The sequence below is a fragment of the Pimephales promelas genome, chromosome 19 (assembly GCF_988280905.1).
Source record: "Pimephales promelas chromosome 19, fPimPro1.hap1.1, whole genome shotgun sequence".
NCBI lineage: Eukaryota > Metazoa > Chordata > Actinopteri > Cypriniformes > Leuciscidae > Pimephales > Pimephales promelas.
This window is the reverse complement of record NC_142787.1, coordinates 20,949,882-20,970,124: the sequence shown is the minus strand read 5'-3', so window position 1 is coordinate 20,970,124 and position 20,243 is coordinate 20,949,882. Positions and strand designations below refer to the sequence as shown.

Below are 20,243 nucleotides of genomic sequence, written 5' to 3'. Positions count from 1 at the left end.
TTATTTGTATTCCCCCAACCAAAGGGAGACTATATTGTAAAAAGACAATAATATATAATTATTTATCAATAATAAATCATAAGGTGCACACTCTTCATATGCCCCTTCTTTAGTCAATAAAATCCTCGAAAAATTGTTACAGTGGAATTGACCCTGAATTGTGACATATCGCAACATTTACTTTTAAATAATAAATATAAATATTAATGTAAATATTACAATATAATATACCATCCAACCATTCACACACACCTAAAGAAACTAACCTAAAGTAGCCTAATTATTATCTCAGCTGTATTGCACTAATCTACTGTATGTTATATTACAGTTGAATATTATCATATATAATTCAAATATTAATTATGTATTATTTTGTAATTAAGAGTTATAATAAATACATAATTACTATTTGAATTATATATATATATATATATATATATATATATATATACACATATACATACAGTATACACATACAAACATACATTCGCACACACACATATGTGTGTATATGTATATATATATAAGTAATTCAATATTATTATATATAATTCAAATAGTAATTATGTATTTATTTTGTAATTAAGACAGTGTTATATATATATATATATATATTATATATATATATATATATATATATATATATTTCTTTTTTTTAATTATTGTTAGTATATATAGCCTATAGGCTATAGTTCTATGAAGTGACGCAAATAGGCCTTGGCTTATTATTTTAGCAAAGCATCCGGTCACTCACTGAAAATCCATGGAAAGACCGACTGTAAAGAAACACCCAGAGCAGTGTCTTACTGTAGTGTGGCAGTGGTATGTTGGAGGAAACAACAGTAACCACGGTAAACTTGTTGTGGGTGTGGGGAAATGAGCGTAGTATCTATGAGGCGCAGTAGGTGGCAGTGATTTGCCTTGTCCCGTTGTCGGAGGGGTGTGGTTTAAATGCCAGGATCACCCCCTGATGAGGATTATTTGAGTATAGTCTGTCCGAAACAGAGGGGTGTTGTCCTGCCCATACCATTCTGCAATACCATTTATCTCCGCAGTAGACAGACTCCAGTCGTTCAGCTATAGGTAAGTCTTTTATATTTGATTTATTTGAACTCCCCAACCTCTTCAGCCACAAAATAATGTAGTTAGCTGAAATGTAACGATTTACTTTACTGCAAACAACGCAGAACTGATACTTGCCACACAAGCGTCTCTCTCTCTCTCTGTGTGTGTAACGGAGGGACACTTTCTTACGGGACACACCACGAACTCAAACACACTGCAGAATTAAATCGTTTCAGCAATTGTACTAGGCCGTGCTTTATATATCACGTATTTGACAAAACTCCTTTTTTCGTATCCGGCACTGAAAATGCTCATCAAACAAAGCCATATATGGAGAGATTCTGAATTCTGGGATGCGCCTTTTAATTATGCGGCAAACGGGATCTTTAAACGAGTCTGGACGTTCTCTGCCCTGCAGTCACATGCATTTGAAATGGTTAGGCCTATTATTGATATGTCAGTCAATTGATCCTTTGCTGTAAAACCTAGCAGACAGGAGCAATTTTGGTTTCAGCCTTCAAGTGGTTCTCAAAAGGACTACAAAATAACTAAAGCATACATAATGTTAAATACTTTTTAATCATAATTAGTTTTTTTTTTTTGTCAAAAAGTGCTATGGGTATTACAGGGAACTTAAAGATTTGGATTGCATGTCATGTGTTACAAGTATAGTTCCACTTTTGATTACTCATCATCAGTCCCTTGTGCACATTTATCACCTGTTACCATAGAAACACACACAACCGAGACAAACATTAACTTTTGTGGTAAAGATGCTTTTGACAAAAAGGAAGTGCTCCACATCACCTCAGGAGACACCCTCAGTGCTTGTGAAAAACTACAGCAACCTTCTGTCATGTCAGAAATCATGTTTATGACTATTTTGAAGTATTTAGTGTATAGTTTGATTGGTGCAGCAGTCTGTAGCCTGGTAGATAACTTGCACCTAGACAGATAACATACAAGCTTGTTTTCATGGGTGTTCTAATTCAAACATGCCTAGTGATTAAAAGAATAACAGAGGTCTGTGACTGAGAGTAGGTTACACTGAGTCTCAGCAGGAAGGTCAGAAAAGTAATTCTCTCTTATTTTATTTACTTCATGCAAGTTACTTTGTAATGGCAAATGATACGTTGTTATGTCATAACACAAAACCAGTTTTGCATGTGTTTGCTTTCATGCAGTTCTTAAAGTCAGCATGAAACGATATTGCGAGTTGGATTTTGTTTCCCTAATTTCATTAAAAAAAATGACATTTTTTGTTTCCCATATTTCATTGAAAAAAAAAAAGAAAATCCATTTTAATTGTATGGGGACTTTAGGAACAGCATTCTGTTTGCTGACTGTTCAACATTAAATCGGTTGAAATAGTCAAGGAAGTATCAGCCACACCAATCTGATAGAAACAGTCTTACACCTTTTATAGCTCAGACTTTGAACTCCTGCGTGTTTATCTGTATACTAACAATTCTCAGAGTTTTGTGCTTTAATATGGGGCATGGCTAAAAAAACGCAGTCAGTGCAGTCACTCACTGTTTTATCTTTGGGTAAACACTGGGTGCAGTCAAGGGCTTATGCTAAAATATTATCTCAGGAGCATCGGGGCTTGTAAAAGGTCTAGGAAGAAATGTCTAGATGGAAAAACTGAGTCACCAGGAGTTCATCTGATTTAGGCATTTCTCCAGGAAAACGGAAGATGATTTATTTTATTTTAGTCAGTTCTTCCAGACTGAGGATTATGTCAAAATACATAAATTATTTTATACTACCCAGTAGTTAGGTTAAATTCAAGTTGGACGTATATGCTGGTCATTTAACAGATTTAGGACCACAACACATGTATTTATTTTCACTTCAGATTTATATTCTTTCAGACAACATTTTCCAAGGGCCACTGTGTCTGAACTTTCGGATCAGTTCAGATTACAGTCAGGATTCTGGACACTAAAAATTGAGGAAATGCCAGATTTGCCATACTTTCTAAAATCAGTGTCAATGAAGTATGTACTTTAGGTATGCAGGTGCAAAGTAGCTAATCGTGCAAATTAATCCATGAGAAACATTTTTTTTTTTTTTTTTTTGGTACCACCAACTTTTCTCTTTTAAAAACCAATGGCTCTCCACTTTTGGGGCCATAAAATCATGATCCACAAGTAGTAGTGCTAGTACTGTACATCTGAGTAAAAACTTATATTATTTTATAAATATGGATATTTTTCTTACACAAACACATCACTTCGCTTCAGAAGGCCTTTAATAACCCCTGGAGAGCTGTGTCACACTGTAAAGGGGTGGTAAAGTATGATTTCAATTTTCTAAGATTTTCAATTTTCTATGAAATGCAAATGCAGCTCATTTGCATTTAAAGGGCCAGGCACAAAATGGTGCGTTTGTGCAAACCCTCAAAAAGTGATAACTTTAACATGCTATATAAAAATATCTGTGGGGTATTTTGTTCTAAAACTTCACACACACTCTCTGAGGACATCAGAGATGTATTTTACTTCTTGTGAAAATGGTATTTTACCACACCTTTTTATTTTACCACATGACTTTTATGGACTTATATATAAGCGAATATAAACGGCCATTCACTGCGATATAAAGGTTAGAAGAGTCAGGAAATTTTTTAATATCACTCAGATTGTATTCGCCTGAAAAAAGAATGTTATATACACCTAAGATGGTTTGAGGGTGAGTAAATCATGGTGATATTCATTTTTGGGTGAACTATCCCTTTAATCTGCACATTTCCTCTCATAGCACTGCCATTCTGTTCAAGCGACAATGGTATCCTAGTGTAAACAGTTCTAACGCAATGGCAAAAGTTCGAGCAAAGCTCTCTCTTGTTGGCTGCACAGACGAACATAGATTTTGGCCAAAACATGACAACAGCTGTCTAATAAAGACCTCAGGGAACTGCGTCAACTCAACTTGTGTAAAAGTTAAACATGACGGTACATGCAAGTCGATTAGATGAATCGATGTAACTCCACAACAACTAGGCCTAACGTTATACGTATCCACTAACCGTTCAAAAACGTCCAGGTGCAGTCTAAAGGTTGCAACCTTTAGTCTCTTCATAAGGCTGCACTCCTCTACTGGTTATTTCTTAGATTTTATATCAGTGAGGCTTGTCTTGTTATTGTTGGAGTATCCGAAACTTGTGTAAAGGGGCCCTCTTTTGAACAGGGGCGGGAAGCAGCAGCTCATTTGCATTTAAAAGGGACATAAACAAAAATAGCGTTTTTGGTATTTTGAACTGAAAGTGGCATAATATGCCACCTAAATACTATATATATATATATATATATATATATATATATATATATATATATATATATATGTATATATATATATGTATATATATATATATATGAATGAATAATTTACACTAAGATCAATAACATGCATTTACAAAATGGTTTTAGGGTATAATTTTCATTTCATGTGCCTAGTGGGTGCATAACTTTATAATTCAGCAAATGCTGTATTTATTTTACACCTGTATTCATGCATCCTACTGCTTTTTGCAAAACTGTATTAAGGCCTATTCAAAGGGACTGACTATACAGGCGCTTCCCAGAAACATCTCCCTCCCATTTTGACCCATAAGCAAATGTCACATGACCCTAGGCTATTTATAATCTCCTGTGGGTTAGCAGGCAAACTCATCAGCTGCATCAGACAAGATGTTTAGATATGGATTGGCTGTTGTTTGCTAAATACTTTATGCAATTCTCAAGAGAGAAACCCAGAGCATTAAATTACAGACTGAGATCAGTCGTTTGCGTGAAATAATGTTCTGTTTAATAGCCTTTCTGTCGCACTGATGCTGTGTGTTGTTCAGAAGAGATTTCAGAAAATACAATGTACTTAGGCACATCAAAACATTTGGAAATTATTTCTAGTTCACAAGACAGACTTTGCTGAACATGCTGATAAGACAACAGCTGATGTAGAACAAATGGAGGCAACATGTCTATTGAAGTTCATCATCAAGCACTTGCTTCGTAGCAGGCCCTGGTTTAAAATAGAAGCCTGATTGTGAAGAATGTGATTTGATCTTATATTGGAGGTGTCAATGAATGCATGGTGACAACTGTATCTTGTATACACTCTAAAAAAAGATGGTTCTTTCAAAGTTCTTTACACACAGTGATAGTTCTTTTTAAAACCGTATCGTCCTGAAGAACCCTTTATATGCTGAAATGGTTCTTTGCTTAGAGTTTAGGGTTCTGTACTCCCGCCTTTTTGTTTTTCAAATCTCCTCATTACTGATTTTCTGGAGCTCGGCTACAACTACGCAGACTGTCAACTTACTCTCAGTCTCAACAGGTACAAATGATTTCATTCTTAAAATGTCTATAAATTATAACTTTAAAAATGGTAACACTCATTTCCTAACAACCATTTTTCTTATGAGTGTACAGTGTTAATTCAGTGTTTAATTGCCAGTCTGGGAGTTCCAAATCTTAAAAAAATGAAAATCAATTTTTTTCCACTGTAAATTGTAATGTTGTGATGCCTAAATTTAGTTTTAAAATGATCAACATTTCTTTTTTGTTAAATCTTTATTGTTTAATTTTTAAAAAATATGTTTAGAAAAAATGGTATGGATTTTAAATATGAAATTATTTCATAATATAAAATTAATTATCGTATGGTCCACGATTTTAATAGACATCCCTTGTTTTGATACTTTTAACAACTTATGCATGTACACTACCGTTCAAAATTTTAGGGTTGGTAATAATGCATCAAGGCTGCATTTATTTGATCGAAGAGACAGTAAAAAAAATAATAGTGTGAAAAATATATATTTTTTCAATTTTAGTATATTTTAAAATGATAGCTGAATTTCATCATCATTACTCCATTCTTCATGTGATTCTTCAGAACTCATTCTAATATGCTTGTTTGGTGCTCAAGAAACATTTCTTATCACAATCAGTGTTGCAAACTAACTGGTGTGCTGCTTAATATTTTTGTGGAAACCATGATCAAAAAAAATAAATTCAGGACTTATTAGATTTGATTTATAGAATTTTTAGAAGAACAGAATTTATTTAAAATTGAAGATTATGTAACTATGTCCTTACTGTTACTTTAGATAATTTAATGCATCCTTGTGAAATAAAAGTATTAATATTTTTTTTAAAAATTGCCATTGGAACCAATTATTACGTTCCCTTCTTGTGGTTTGGTTTTTCATAATGTTAAGAAATCCTTAATCACAACATCTCGGAGTTAATTCTGATGGATGATTGGTGAATATTGATCCTTAGTAAACACCACTCCCTTTGTGGACTTTTGCTTCTCTGAGGAATGTCTTGTGGTCTGTGAAGAGACTTACAACGCCACCGTCTCATTTCTAAATGACTCATGCATAAGACATTCCAAACTTCACCATGTCTCCACCCCACAAGTGGGCGGTAAGCTCAGCTGACACGGTCACCATCTCAGAGGCTCTTGCCACATTAAGAGCTGGTGAGTGACTGTAAGTGAGGACTGGTGGTATGAATGATTTGGCCAGGCTGTGTCCACGGTTGGCATTGTCACTCCAACAGGCAGCATGACTCACAACGTTTCCTTTTTCCTGCATCCAACCGAATTGTCTATCACCACAGAAGGAAACTCCCAGCCAGTGTATAGTTCTTCAGAGTTTATTTTGCATTTTGTCTGCAATGATATACTAACATAGTCCACTGGAGATGAGCTTACTGAACCCGAGTGCAGTTTTATTTAATCCAAAACTACACTCTAAAAAATGCTGGGTTGTTTTAACCCAATTGTGGGTCAAATATGGACAAACCCGAAATGTTGGGTTAAAAATGTAATGTAAAAATTTAACCCAACGGCTGGGTTAGTCCATATTTGACCCAAAGTTGGGTTAAAACAACCCAGCATTTTTTAGAGTGTAGATACACAAAAACAAAGGCTTGGCTTAAAACTTAAGCATGAACAAACTCATCAACAGCAGGTTATACATAACAAAGATATGCTGCGTCCCAGGCAACCTATAACCCGTGTTTTTCCAACCTTATACCCGTGAAAGTTTACTGGAACGGCAGTCAAACCCATGACTTCCCACCCGTGAACTCGTACTAGTTCGATGTACTCCCAGTTACGAGTTCTGACGTCACATAGCCAGAAAACCTATACAAAACTACAATGACAGCCCCTACGCATGCAGTGTTTCTGCAGGCGGTACACGGTGAAAATACACTTTAGGACAATCTAACGTTAACTAGTTTTCAGTCCATTGAGTGCAAGGATAAATTAATAAAAAGGTATAACAGCTTATCTTGCCTCATGCGCTATTTTTCCGCCTCAGTTTCCCACAAATAAACAAGGATTAAGCACCTTTGGCGTTAGAAATTACTACAAATGAATGCGCGTGAGCCCCGTAAGGTCCGCGATGCTGGTTTGTTTACAGTATATCTAGCTACCACAATTCCTTGCGCTCAGGGAATTTGGCGTGAATGACCTGGAATGCTACAAAGCCGCAAGTCGTGGTTTGAAGTTGTGATTTACGTGCTCAAAAACCTGCCTGGAACGCAGCATTAGTCCAGGACAAAGAAAACACGAGGAATATAGATACTAAACAGACTATTGAGCTAATAAGACACACCTGAGAGCAATGAGACAAGGAACCTATGACAGAACAGAACTGAGAAACCACATGACTAAATCAACCAATGATAACACGTGACACATGTACAAGGGAATCACATGGCAGGATCCATGACTAATGGCAAATCACAAAATAAAAGACATGAAAAACCAGTAAACTCTGTGATGTTACTGGAGTTACTATAGTACTAAAAAATAACAACAGAGCCAAAGCGCTGATGAGCAGAAAAGAAAGCAGGATTTCAAGCGGCGGATGTGTCGCAGCGGTCTGTTATCGGTCTAGCGCATGTCTACATAGAAAAACATGCACTACAAAAACCGCTCCAACAGAGTTTATGATTGGTCCAAATGAAGCTTCCTAGTTCCTACATCAGCACGTTCTGACCTTGTACATGCTCATAGCAGTTCATAACTTTTGTTCACATATTGGATCACACCGGTAATTTACTGGTATTGTTGCAACTTCTCATGCCGGAAAATTGCTAGAACTCATTTACCAGTATTTTTGAAAAGGTTGGAGATCACACATGATCTCTAAATTGTAATTTAAAAACTGAAAATGTGAACTGAATATTTTTTTTCCTCTAGACAGCATGGTGTACCACCCTGAGTTTGAGCGAGCAGGCAGGGAGCCTGGCATCCAGGTGTGGAGAATTGAGAAGTTTGATTTGGTGGCAGTCCCTGAGAACCTCTATGGAGGGTTCTACACTGGTGACGCTTATGTGGTCCTCAATACCATCAAACAGCGTTCTGGCAACCTACAGTACGACCTCCACTTCTGGCTAGGTAAGAGGACAATGCTTTGCTGAAGAGATTCTGAATTTCAGACTTTTATTTTAGTGCCATTGTAAAGTACACTCTAAATGTAGGGTTGTTTCAAACCACGTTTGGGTCAAATGGGTTAAAAAAATGTAATTTAAAAATGTAAACCAACGGTGACCCAAACATGGGTTGTTAACCCAGCAATTTTTTAGAGTGTAAATATTTTGCCTAATTTAATTCGCAAGTCAAGCTAGATGGTTTGAATGTCATTTCAAGCTACATTTCTTATAGATGCTCTTCCCTCAAATGGCAGGTGACTTCTGCACACAGGATGAGAGTGGGGCGGCTGCCATTTTCACAGTGCAGATGGATGACTATTTGGGGGGAAAGCCCATCCAGTACCGTGAAGTTCAGGGCTATGAGTCCAAAGCTTTCCTGGGATATTTTAAAAAAGGGCTGCAGTACATGGTCAGTGGTCTAATCGAAGACAGAACAAATGGAAAAAGACTCTGAAGTTTACAAATAAGGATGTTAAAATATTGTTAAAGGAGCTGTATGTAAGATTGTGGCCAAAACTGGTACTGCAGTCAGTTTCAAATTACTATAGAGCGGTGTATCCCCTCCCTCTTCCCCCTGACTCGAGGTTGCCAGATAGGCTGCAGAATCCAACATTTGTTTATCCCACACGTTTGGAGCTGCAGCTGTGGTAACTAGAACAGAGCTGGCAACCCGAATGCTGCAACACTACTGACTTCGTGATTGGTAGATCGGTGGAGGGTGGAGCATCAGAACAAAAAAAAACATGACAGTTAAGGGCTGCAACTTCAATTTTTAAAATGACAATATCCTGGCCGGACTACTGTTGTCAGTGATATAAGTATTTGAAATGAACATGATTTCTTAATGCCTAGTGACATATCAGGGCCATTTTATGATTTTTGAAATAAATTTCTTACATACAGCTCCTTTAAATTATGTTAAAAGTAAAATCACAAGTAAAAATCCGACAAATATCATTGAAGTTAGTTGATATTAGTCTTAGGTTTCAACAATGTCTTCCATTTGAATATAACTTTTTTAAACAATACGGCTTTACTACTTAATTTTATATTCAAAGTTTATATATATATAAATAAATTCAGGTCATTGACTGTTGGAATTACATTTAATTATAATTTTTAAAATATTAGGGATAGAATTATCACCATACGTGAAATTTTAATGACATCTGTTTTTTCCAGAAAGGTGGAGTTGCGTCTGGATTCAAGCATGTTGTCACCAATGAAGTGACAGTACAGCGGGTGCTACAGGTCAAAGGTCGGCGTGTTGTGAGAGCAACAGAAGTGCCAGTCAGCTGGGACAGCTTTAACCAAGGAGACTGCTTCATCCTGGACTTGGGTAATGTGAGTATCATATGAAGAGAGTGAGGGAGATTTGATATCATCAAAATCTCAAAAATAACCCTGTTTTCTCTGTGTGGTTTTACAGGAGATCTACCAGTGGTGTGGTTCAAAGAGTAACCGTTTTGAGAAGTTGAAAGCTACGCAGCTTGCAAAGGGCATTCGTGACAACGAACGCAGTGGACGCGCTCGCGTGTATGTTTGTGATGAAGGAACTGAACGAGAAAAGATTTTGGAGGTAAGAAAGACGCAAAAAAAAAAAATCAACTTCGAAATCAGCTAAGAAACTCGCTAAAAATACGATCCATCTATCGGGTGGCAGGTTCTTGGAGAAAAGCCAGACCTGCCTGAAGGAGTGTCTGATGATATCAAGGCTGATGCCTCCAATAGGAAGATGGCCAAACTCTACAAGGTAGCCTTTGGAACTAAACCAAGCCAATATGATAAATAGCCCTTGTAGATCATAAATGCATTTATTGGTGTTTTCTTCTACTTCAGGTGTCTGATGCCAGCGGAGACATGGCCATTGCCCTGGTGGCCGCCGAGAACCCCTTCTCCCAGAGTGCACTGGAATCAAGCGACTGTTTCATCCTGGATCACGGCTCAGATGGCAAGATCTTTGTTTGGAAAGGTAAATGGCATTGACTGACTAAACAAAAAAGGGGACTTTTTTTTAGACTTCTTTGTTGACACACTTATGGTCATTTTATAGGCAAAGATGCCAATGTGGAAGAGAGAAAAGCTGCCATGAAGGCAGCAGATGAGTTCATTAAGAAAATGGGTTACCCAAAGCAAACACAGGTGCAGATTCTCCCAGAGATGGGCGAGACACCCCTATTTAAACAATTCTTCAAAAATTGGCGTGATGTGGACCAGACAGACGGCCTGGGCATTGCTTATGTCTCAAACAGCATCGCTAAGATCGAAAAGGTGCCGTTTGATGCTTCTACACTGCATGATTCACCAGCCATGGCCGCCCAACATGGAATGATCGATGATGGCAATGGAGAGAAACAGGTCAGCGTGTGAGCACACACTGCATTTAACATAACATGCTGTGTATACAAATAAAGTGAGGGTACAGAAATAATATTTTTGTGTCAATCTAGATCTGGCGTATTGAAGGTTCAGACAAAGTTCCAGTTGACCCCTCTACTTATGGCCAGTTCTATGGTGGAGACAGTTACATTATCCTGTACAATTACCGCCACGGAGGCCGACAGGGTCATATCATCTACATCTGGTATGACTAGATCTCACACAGTCAATGTAAAGCATTGTCATTTTGGAGCACATACAACGTGTTTTCATGTAACAATTCAGGTTTGTTGTCCTGACTATGATGTGTTTTCTCTCACAGGCAGGGTAAGGACTCCTCACAAGATGAGATTGGGGCATCTGCTATCTTGGGTGCCCAACTGGATGATGAGCTTGGAGGTGGACCTGTGCAGGTAATGCTAACAAATAAACCTTGTTGGAACAATTGATCATAATCATATCCATATTTTGGTACTTCATGTTAAAATTGTCATTAGGGGCTCTTCCATTAAAAGTGCAACAGTGATTCTCTTTTTTTAATTGGTCAACATGAAAAAGCCTTCACAAACCATTTTACAATTGTGATGTGGCGCATTTCTGAGTGAAACTGTATTCTCAGTAATTCAACAGTATTCAGAAAAAATTATTTTGCCATCACCTAATACTCACTTAAAGTCAGTCTTTAAAAAACAGTAATCATTTAATAACACTGTTATGTTTTTTTTTTTTTCAGGAAATCTGTTAAACTTGTAGTTAAACTTGTTAAAGGTGTTCTAAGCGATGTCGGGTGACGTGACTTCTTGTTGACGTTTAAAGTATTTTCAAACAAAACGGAGGCTAGATAGACCCTCCCTCCTCCTCATCTGCACTGACCCCCCCAAACCCCACCCCCAGGGCCTTCTTGTCAGTTATTGGCTGGAACAGTTTGTTATGTTCAGTTTCGTGGAGCGGGTTGCCGCAGTTTGTTTTTGTTGCCATTTGTGGAGCTTGGGTTGTCTGCGTAGACCGCGTTTTTATGCAGTGTGTTTAGGGAACAGGCAGCTAGCAGATCGTGAGGAGATGTTTGCTGTATGTGACAAAAAATGTTTCGGCCTAAAAAACGTGTGACATCGTTTAGAGCACCTTTAAATTTGTAGTATTTAAAATTATTTATATTATTTATGTTGTTTTTTTAGTGTTTTATTTTTAATTAATTTTGACAAAATGTTATAGAATTTTACAGACTGATCTCATGAAGTAGCGTGTGTATGCCACGCCAATTCGTATTTCCATTTTTGGCGTGCTATCAAGACGCATAATCGCCTTTCAGCGTGTTTATGAACGCCGTTGACTTAACGTTATATAAATATATGACTTACCTCAACCCCGTCCCTAAACCTAACCGTCACTGGGGTTAATGGCATTTATGACTGTTCCCTTACCATCCTAGGTAAAAAAAAGATATGACTTACCTCAACCCCATCCCTAAACTTAACCGTCTCTGGGGTTAATGGCATTTATGACTGGAGATTTGACTGCGTGTTCAGACACGCGGAATGACGCGGACGTTAATGGCGTAGACATATACGCATACACGCGGACACACGCGGATAGCACAAAATGCGTGGAGATAACACGCCACCTGACTCGAAAGTGGCGTATATGTTTACTCAAAAGTCATGATGTCATGTTGGAATTTTAATATTGTCCAATTATCAGATCAGCCACAACATGAAAATAATTAATATTGGTTATAGGCATTGGTCAGAACTTGAAAGTCACCATGAAATCAAAATTTGCAAATCTTATTTTTTATGGAATAGGTTATTATACATAATTTATCTGTGCACATCATCAGGAACCATGGTTGCTGGTTCCTACTGTAGCCTTTAAAAGCTTAGCTACATTCTGCAGTTATTGCCTGATGCATCAGCCTTCCTTGATTTTTCCATCTGTTAAACCAACTTCCACCTCTATGTCTTTCCTTCCTGTCCGTTATTCATATCCGTCATCCTGCTGTAGATGGCTGGTGCTCCCCTGACCACTCAGGTATCCATATCTCAGGATAGCATGTCCCTGTCTAGAGCCTTCTACTCTGCCACTTTTATAAGCAAACATGATTGTTTTTGCTCAATCTTTGAGTCACATTGATAAAGCAAAAATGATCTTACACAGCATTACACAAACAACAGTGACACATTTGAAAGGAACTCAGTCTATTATATGAATTTATACAGCTAAAGGGTTTTTAAACTTGTGATTTCATTGGTGTCTGCATAATCAGTGTGAATGATTAATATGTACAAATATCATCACGCTTTTATGTAAGGCTCTCTGCACTGACATACTATCCCTATACACTCTTGTCTTTGTCTCTCTATGTTGTTATTTCGTCATTTTTGCACAAGTAACTAACTGTCTTCCACATTTACAGATTACTTTTGGGACTGAGCATGTGAACATTAACAGAAATGCTCCATCATGCATTCACATTTATTTTTGAATTGATTCAAAGTGTGACTGATTTATATGTTTATATAGATTAATGCATGCTGTCATGCACAGTAAACTAGACCTAAGTTAGCACATTTAGCATGCTAATGTAGTTTATGTGTAAAACACAGTAGACAACAGAGAATGTCCATCATTGTCTGTATTGGTCTAGCTAGTGTACACTACCAGTGTGTTTTAAGTGTGTGTGGGTTGCATTTATAATGTTATAAAATAATTCTATTTAAAACAAATGCTTTTCCTTTAAACTAAGATTTCATGGAAACATGAACGAATAAGATTATATTGCAATAAATACAACCGTATGATTCAGCAGAGATTTTAATGGGAACTCTAAATGTAATGTAAAACGCTAATGTAAGTTTTTGGGGCAGAAGGAAAAAAATAACCCCTTTAGTTCGACCATTAATAAAGCTCTGCTTTCTCCTAAAGTTGAACAGCCCTCTGCACAGTCATCATGCTGACCACAAAGGATGCTGGGAAATTTTGGCATTAGCTCTACATTCCACAAAGTGAGCTCAACAGTGCCACCCTGTGGAATTAAATGCAATTCTCAATTGAAAAACCAATAGGGCAAACATGACAGTGTTATCAGAATATCTTTCTTTCCACTTTACATTTTGCAGAAGAATGACTGCATGTTATCTCTGTTTAATGTCTACTCACTGTGTATTTTTTTCAGGTGCGGGTGGTCCAGGGTAAGGAACCTGCTCACCTGATCAGTCTGTTCGGAGGGCAGCCCATGGTGGTGCACAAGGGCGGCACCTCCAGGGAAAGTGGTCAGACGGCGCCAGCTGAAACTCGGCTGTTCCAAGTGCGCTCAAACTCCGCAGGGTGCACACGAGCGGTGGAGGTCAGCATCTGAAGTTTATAATTGGTGAGAAGTTTTAAATATCCTCCTCTAACATTTGCTGTTTCCTCCAGATTGACACAGTGTCCTCCAATCTGAACTCCAATGATGCCTTCGTGCTGGTGACCCCAGCTGCGTCTTTCATATGGGTGGGACGAGGAGCCAGTGATACAGAGAAACGTGGGGCGCAGCAGCTGTGTGACATCCTTGGAGTGTCGCCCTCTGAGCTGAGTGAAGGAGGAGAGGATGGTGAGAAATCTTTTTAATGCAAAAGTTCAACTGTGTCATCATTTACTCATCATTTTGTGCCAGAACTGTATGACTTTCATTCTTTCATGGACACAAAAGGTGAAATTACAAAGATGGTCACTCTTTTCCATACAATTACAATAAATTGGGACTGAAGCTTCTTTCAAGGTTTAAAGTCACCATGAAATCAAAAGTAATATTGCAGTATTTATTATTTATCTGTGCACGTCATTATCATTATTATATATTTTTTTAATTAATGTGCCCTCATAATCTTTAATCAAAATAACTTCACCTCCCACTTGCGGTGACATCTCTTCTCTTTTCTGATAATGTGTTTACTGGCATGAGAGCAGGACAGCCTGTCACTCACATGACATCACAGCAATAGCAAACCACAACCATCTAATCAATACCTGATTGGCAAAATCCCGCACTACATTTTTTCTTGTTTGAGAAGTCGTTTCACTCGACTGTACATCACAACTGGGAAGAAAAGACTATTGCAAAAACCAAACAAACACAGAAGCAACATACAGTAAAAGTGGTCTATATGACTTATGTGACCGAATTTTAATTTTTGGGTGAAAGTTCCTTTTAGAATTCATGAAAAATAAAATTGTATGTAGTATGTAACTTTTTTTAATTAAAATTTAATTCCCAGTGACCATTTTAATAACTATTTATTATGTCCTATTTATAATTTTGATATTTGTATTATTTGTCCCATTTTCTTCTTCAAAAATGTGATCCTCATAATTAAGCTCAATATACTTTTATGCGCTGCAGGCAGCTTCTGGGACTCTCTGGGAGGAAAGGTCGATTACCGCACATCCGCTAGGCTAAAGGACAAGATGAATGCCCACCCGCCACGACTGTTCGCCTGCTCAAACAAAACTGGCCGTTTCATCGTGAGTAACGCACACAGATTTTTTTTAGTCTGCCCTGATTTGAATGAGAATATTGTAAGTGTAGTATGATGAAGAGTCACTCAATATTGATGCGCTGATATCCATGCAGATTGAAGAAGTGCCTGGAGAAATGACCCAAGAAGACCTGGCTACAGATGATGTCATGATCCTTGACACCTGGGATCAGGTAAACTGTCTACATTAACAGGATTGTTCTACATTATTACAATTATATTACTCTCATATATCTATAAAAACACAGCTATTTCATTAATGTAATGACATGCAACTGACATTCAGGGAATCTTAATGTGTTTTACAGGTGTTTGTTTGGATCGGTAATGAAGCTCATGATGAGGAGAAAACTGAGGCGATATCTTCAGGTGAGTAGAATATTGCCATACTACTTCTACTATACATGCCAAGTATGCAAGCATTATTTTCTATGTGTAGAATATTCAAATGACCTAGAGCACTTAATAGAATACTGCATCTATCCACTGTATCTATTTATTTTTTGATAAAACTGCCAAAAGTTATTGCATTTACTGTGCAACAATGTAGTATTGTACTGTTCAGTGTCTTTGGAATCACATCTATTGTTTCACATGCCATTGTTAATAAACAGTAAGCAAGTAAGTAAGCACATAATTGACCTAGTATACACTAAGTCAGTATTTTATTCAAAACGTAATGGTAGTTTCTTTGGTTGAAATGTATAAGGTTAATTGCATGGATGCAAATATATAAAAAATATATAACATACATGGAGAAGAGTGCACTTCCATTCTAATGTTTGGAGTCAGTAAGATTTGTTTTTAAATATTTTTTGGAAAAAAAAAAAAAGAAGCATCTTATGCTCACCAAGGCTGCATTTATTTGATTAAACATACAGTAAAAACATCAGTATTGTGAAATATTATTACTGTTTAAATGAACTGTTTTCTATTTTAATATTTTCCTGTAATTTATTCCTGTGATGGTAAAGCTGATTTTTCAGCATCATTACTCTAATCTTCAGTGTCACATGATCATTCAGAAATATTTGGCACTCAAGAATAATTTCTTATAGTTATCAATGATGCACAGTTGTGCCGCTTAATATTTTTGTGGAAACCATGATAAATGTTTTTTTTTTTTTGTTTTTTTTTTCCAGGATTTTTGGAAGAATAGAAAGCATTTACTTGAAATGGAAATCTTGGTCACACTTTAAATTATGGTCCATTTTCACTATTAAGTTTAACTAACTGTTAACAACTATTTACCTCACACTGTACTGCTTATTTGTTAGTTAATAGTATTAAGATAGTTGTTAAGTTTAGATATTGAGAAATTAGATAGAATTAAGTGATGTGGAATATTGTCATCCAGAATAATGTGCTTTATAAGTACTAATAAACGGCCAATATCCTAGTTATATGCATGCTAATATGCAACTAGTTAATAGTGAGGATTAGACCCTAATCTTTTGTAACATTGTAAATAGCTTAACTGTCACTTTTATTCAGAATGGATGCATTAAGTTGATCAAAATTATTAAGTTATTTTTCAAAAAAAAAAAAGATTTTGAATGATAGTCTGTCATGAGGCATTTTTTCAATAAATAGGATCTATGTCCATCCTAGAGTCCAGTAGGTGGCAGTACTGAAAGAAAGAAACATGCGCTTGTTTTTAAACAGCAAAAGCAGACTGTGTAGTTGATGGTGTCTTTTCTTTTTCTCTCTCCAGCTGAACAATACATCAAGACGGACCCAGCCAACCGTGACTCGCGCACACCTATTGTGAAGATTAAACAGGGCTTTGAGCCTCCCACTTTCACAGGCTGGTTCCTGGGCTGGGACCATGACTACTGGACCACTGACCCTCTGGAGCGGGCCATGGCTGAGCTGGAGATCTGAACTTGAGCTGTCACCCTTGACCTTTAGACCCACTGCCTTACTGCAAGCTGATCAAAGTTGCTCTTAGGCTACGTTCACACTGCAAGCCTTAATGCTCAATTTCCATTTATTGCTCAGATCCAATTGGCCAATATGAGATTCCACCAGGACCAGAACTGACCCGCATATGCAAAAGAACAATAAAAAGATGTCACACTGTCACATGTAAACAAAGGGCATTAGAGTAAGAGATCATGCCTTTATTTATTCTTTTATCTGCCGCTGATCCCAGCGAATTTATGCACTCGCAATATTTAAAAAAAGGCGAGGAAGAGTTTTTAATTTATGATGATTTGCTTGTATATAGAGCTGTCACTGTAATACTTATGAGCTCTGACACATCACTGTCCTTCACTTACTATCTGTCTTGATAACTTTCGCTAAGTCAAATCTTTGAAGTGATCCGAGGTCGTGGATCAAATCAGAATCGAACAGATCAGATTCCATGTGGTTTGTGCTGTTTACACTGTCATGACAAAAACAGATCGGAGTCGCGTATTTGTCAGATTTGGGCCACATTTTCCTGCAGTCTGAGCGTAGCCTTAGATACACCCAATTTGATGCTTGAGGTTTTAATTATGGATTCAAAAACCAAAGCTGGTCCTTGGTCAGTAAAAAAGGGCTACCTTTAAATCAAGTACCTTACTGGCCTGGGGGATCAGTCACCAAACTTAAGGTAACTTCATAATTACTATTAGGTTCCATTTGTGCAACTGCTTTGGGCTTTATAGTATGCATTTCTTCTTGTCTACTTGTTCAGATAAATTAGTGTATGTTGATGTGTATGCTCAATGTTTTTTGTCTTTGTATTGTTCTGTCAACTGACGTTCTTACTGTCATTCATCTCTGTGGTCTCCTTTTTCTCATATGAAGAGAACAGTGAAAGACCCCATGCATCTCTGAAGAGGACTGTCTTTAGAAATGTTTTGATGGCATAATAGCTCAGTACAATGCTAACAAAGTAGTGATTTTAAGCACAAGGTTGCTTTGTTTAGAGTGGTAACATGGGAAACTGTTCCATAAGCGTTCCAGGGAGTGAATTTTAATTTTTACCATACCTAATTTTTTTCAGACAAATGTCAAAATCAGATTAAAGGTTGTTTATTGCGCGTTCTAAAAATCTACACAATTTGGATAATGAGGTCAAACACATGAATGAATGGAATTATTTTGTATACTTTATTTTTCTGGCTGATAAGACTTTTATTTTGTTTTCTGTTTTTATATCTGTGCACACTGTGCCAAGACAAGACTACATAACAAGAATTTATCTGAACAAATAGGCAATGACTGTAGGCAAGGACAAATGTATAGTACAACGCATAAAGCTGTTAACTCATTTTTGGCACAAATAGAACCTCATAAAAAATCTTCACCTTGTTGCTTATGTTATTTAAGTGGGTTTTTTTTTCTCCATGTGTTTAACAATGTATTGGTTAGGTTGTTATCTTCATTCTGTACACCTTCTGTTTCTGAAGTGCTTGAGCCTGTATCAGAAAATATACAAGGATATTCTTATCAAAACCTGTCAGAAACCTTTTTTATGTGACAAGTTGTAGGATTAGTTTAGTTTTAAAGTAAAATAAATTCATTTAAAATAGAACAAAAACTAATGAAAATGAGAAAAGCATATAACAAAAACAACTAAAATTAAACTAAAACGAACAAGCCAATTCAAAATATGAATAAATTGCCTACATTAACAGGAAAATTAAGAAAATTAAAAATACTATCATAACATTGATTGCACTCTTGAACGTTCCAGAACTTAATATCAGTATTACAATTTTTAAATTATTTAATAAGACTGTAAAAACCTAAGATATGATATTAACCCAAAAGTGGGCTAAATTTTAAACAAGATGGCCACAATTTACTGTGCATTGCGATCAGGTCATGTGACGAGGATGTAGCATACTATTGTTTAAAACGTTCGTTGTGAATTATTCATATTAATTATGAATGCCTGTTTTACCTGCTATTCTTATTTGGGCAGTATGTTTTATTTATTTTCAGTAAGTAGTAAGCTTTTTACTAATTCAAAACGAAGCAATGGTCATTCTAAGTAAGCAACGACATCCCTCTACATGCAGAGGGCGCTGCAAGACTTTTCAAAGAAACTAATACTGCCTTTATCGAAGATTTTAAATATCAAAGTTTAGGATTCATATGCTGGGGATTTCTAGCTCAACCCAAATCAATTCTCCATTACAGTTTTATCAGTGTCGGTATAGTGAACTTGATAAAAGCGCTTGTTAAACCATCCGAAATAGAATAATGAATGAACGAAAAAGTACACGGACCTGTCATTGCTTGCATATCTGATTTTTTTTTTTTTTTTTTAATGGGGCCTCACTATACCCACATGCAATGGAAAGACTGAGTGGAAAGGGGCCTGCTGATTATTTCTTGAGGTTGTTGAAATAGAACACATGTATTCACATTCTTTCCTACATTTAGATGTGTGCAAATGCATTTTTGTCTCAGTGTATGCACTGTTTTAGTTTGACAGGGTCGGCGCTACCTTAGCACAATGAATGGAATCCTTTGTTGCCAGCTAGCATGTCCTGAGTAAAAGTGATTAAAAAAATAAACAAACCCACGCAATTACTTCTTGTGGCCTGCGTATTCACAAAGAATACAAATAGCGATGCAGATTTCGTAGGCAGATATTGACTTGGGACTATATTAGGGGGAAGCACAGGCGAAGCACTTGGGTGCAGAAACATAACGCAACACATGAAATCCCAAGACTTTCGTAAACATACCCGGCTTGAATAGTAGCTACCTGACTATTTTCCTTACAGTACATGACTGGCGATGAAAATGGCTGATTTTGTGAGAGACGAAGAGGGTGACTTCTCAGATAGATTGATCATGCTAAACAGGTGGAATTCAACATGAG

At 36.9% G+C, this 20,243-nt stretch overlaps 1 protein-coding gene across 2 annotated transcripts; it reads left to right on the top strand.

Annotated features, from left to right (window-relative positions):
* The first annotated feature begins 925 nt into the window (after positions 1-925).
* gsna (gelsolin a) lies at positions 926-18,862 on the top strand. Of its 2 annotated transcripts, XM_039688261.2 has the most exons (17): positions 926-1,083; positions 8,290-8,487; positions 8,777-8,931; positions 9,705-9,866; positions 9,952-10,101; positions 10,186-10,275; positions 10,362-10,494; positions 10,576-10,880; positions 10,973-11,106; positions 11,224-11,314; positions 12,903-12,929; positions 14,074-14,244; positions 14,316-14,490; positions 15,280-15,401; positions 15,511-15,588; positions 15,724-15,784; positions 17,130-18,862. In XM_039688261.2, exons 2-17 carry the CDS (start codon positions 8,295-8,297, stop codon positions 17,297-17,299), a joined length of 2,217 nt encoding a protein of 738 aa, XP_039544195.2. In that variant the 5' UTR covers positions 926-1,083; positions 8,290-8,294; the 3' UTR covers positions 17,300-18,862. The 2 variants fall into 2 exon arrangements, with proteins under 2 accessions (XP_039544195.2, XP_039544196.2); XM_039688262.2 differs by lacking the exon at positions 12,903-12,929.
* Positions 18,863-20,243: the final 1,381 nt, after the last annotated feature.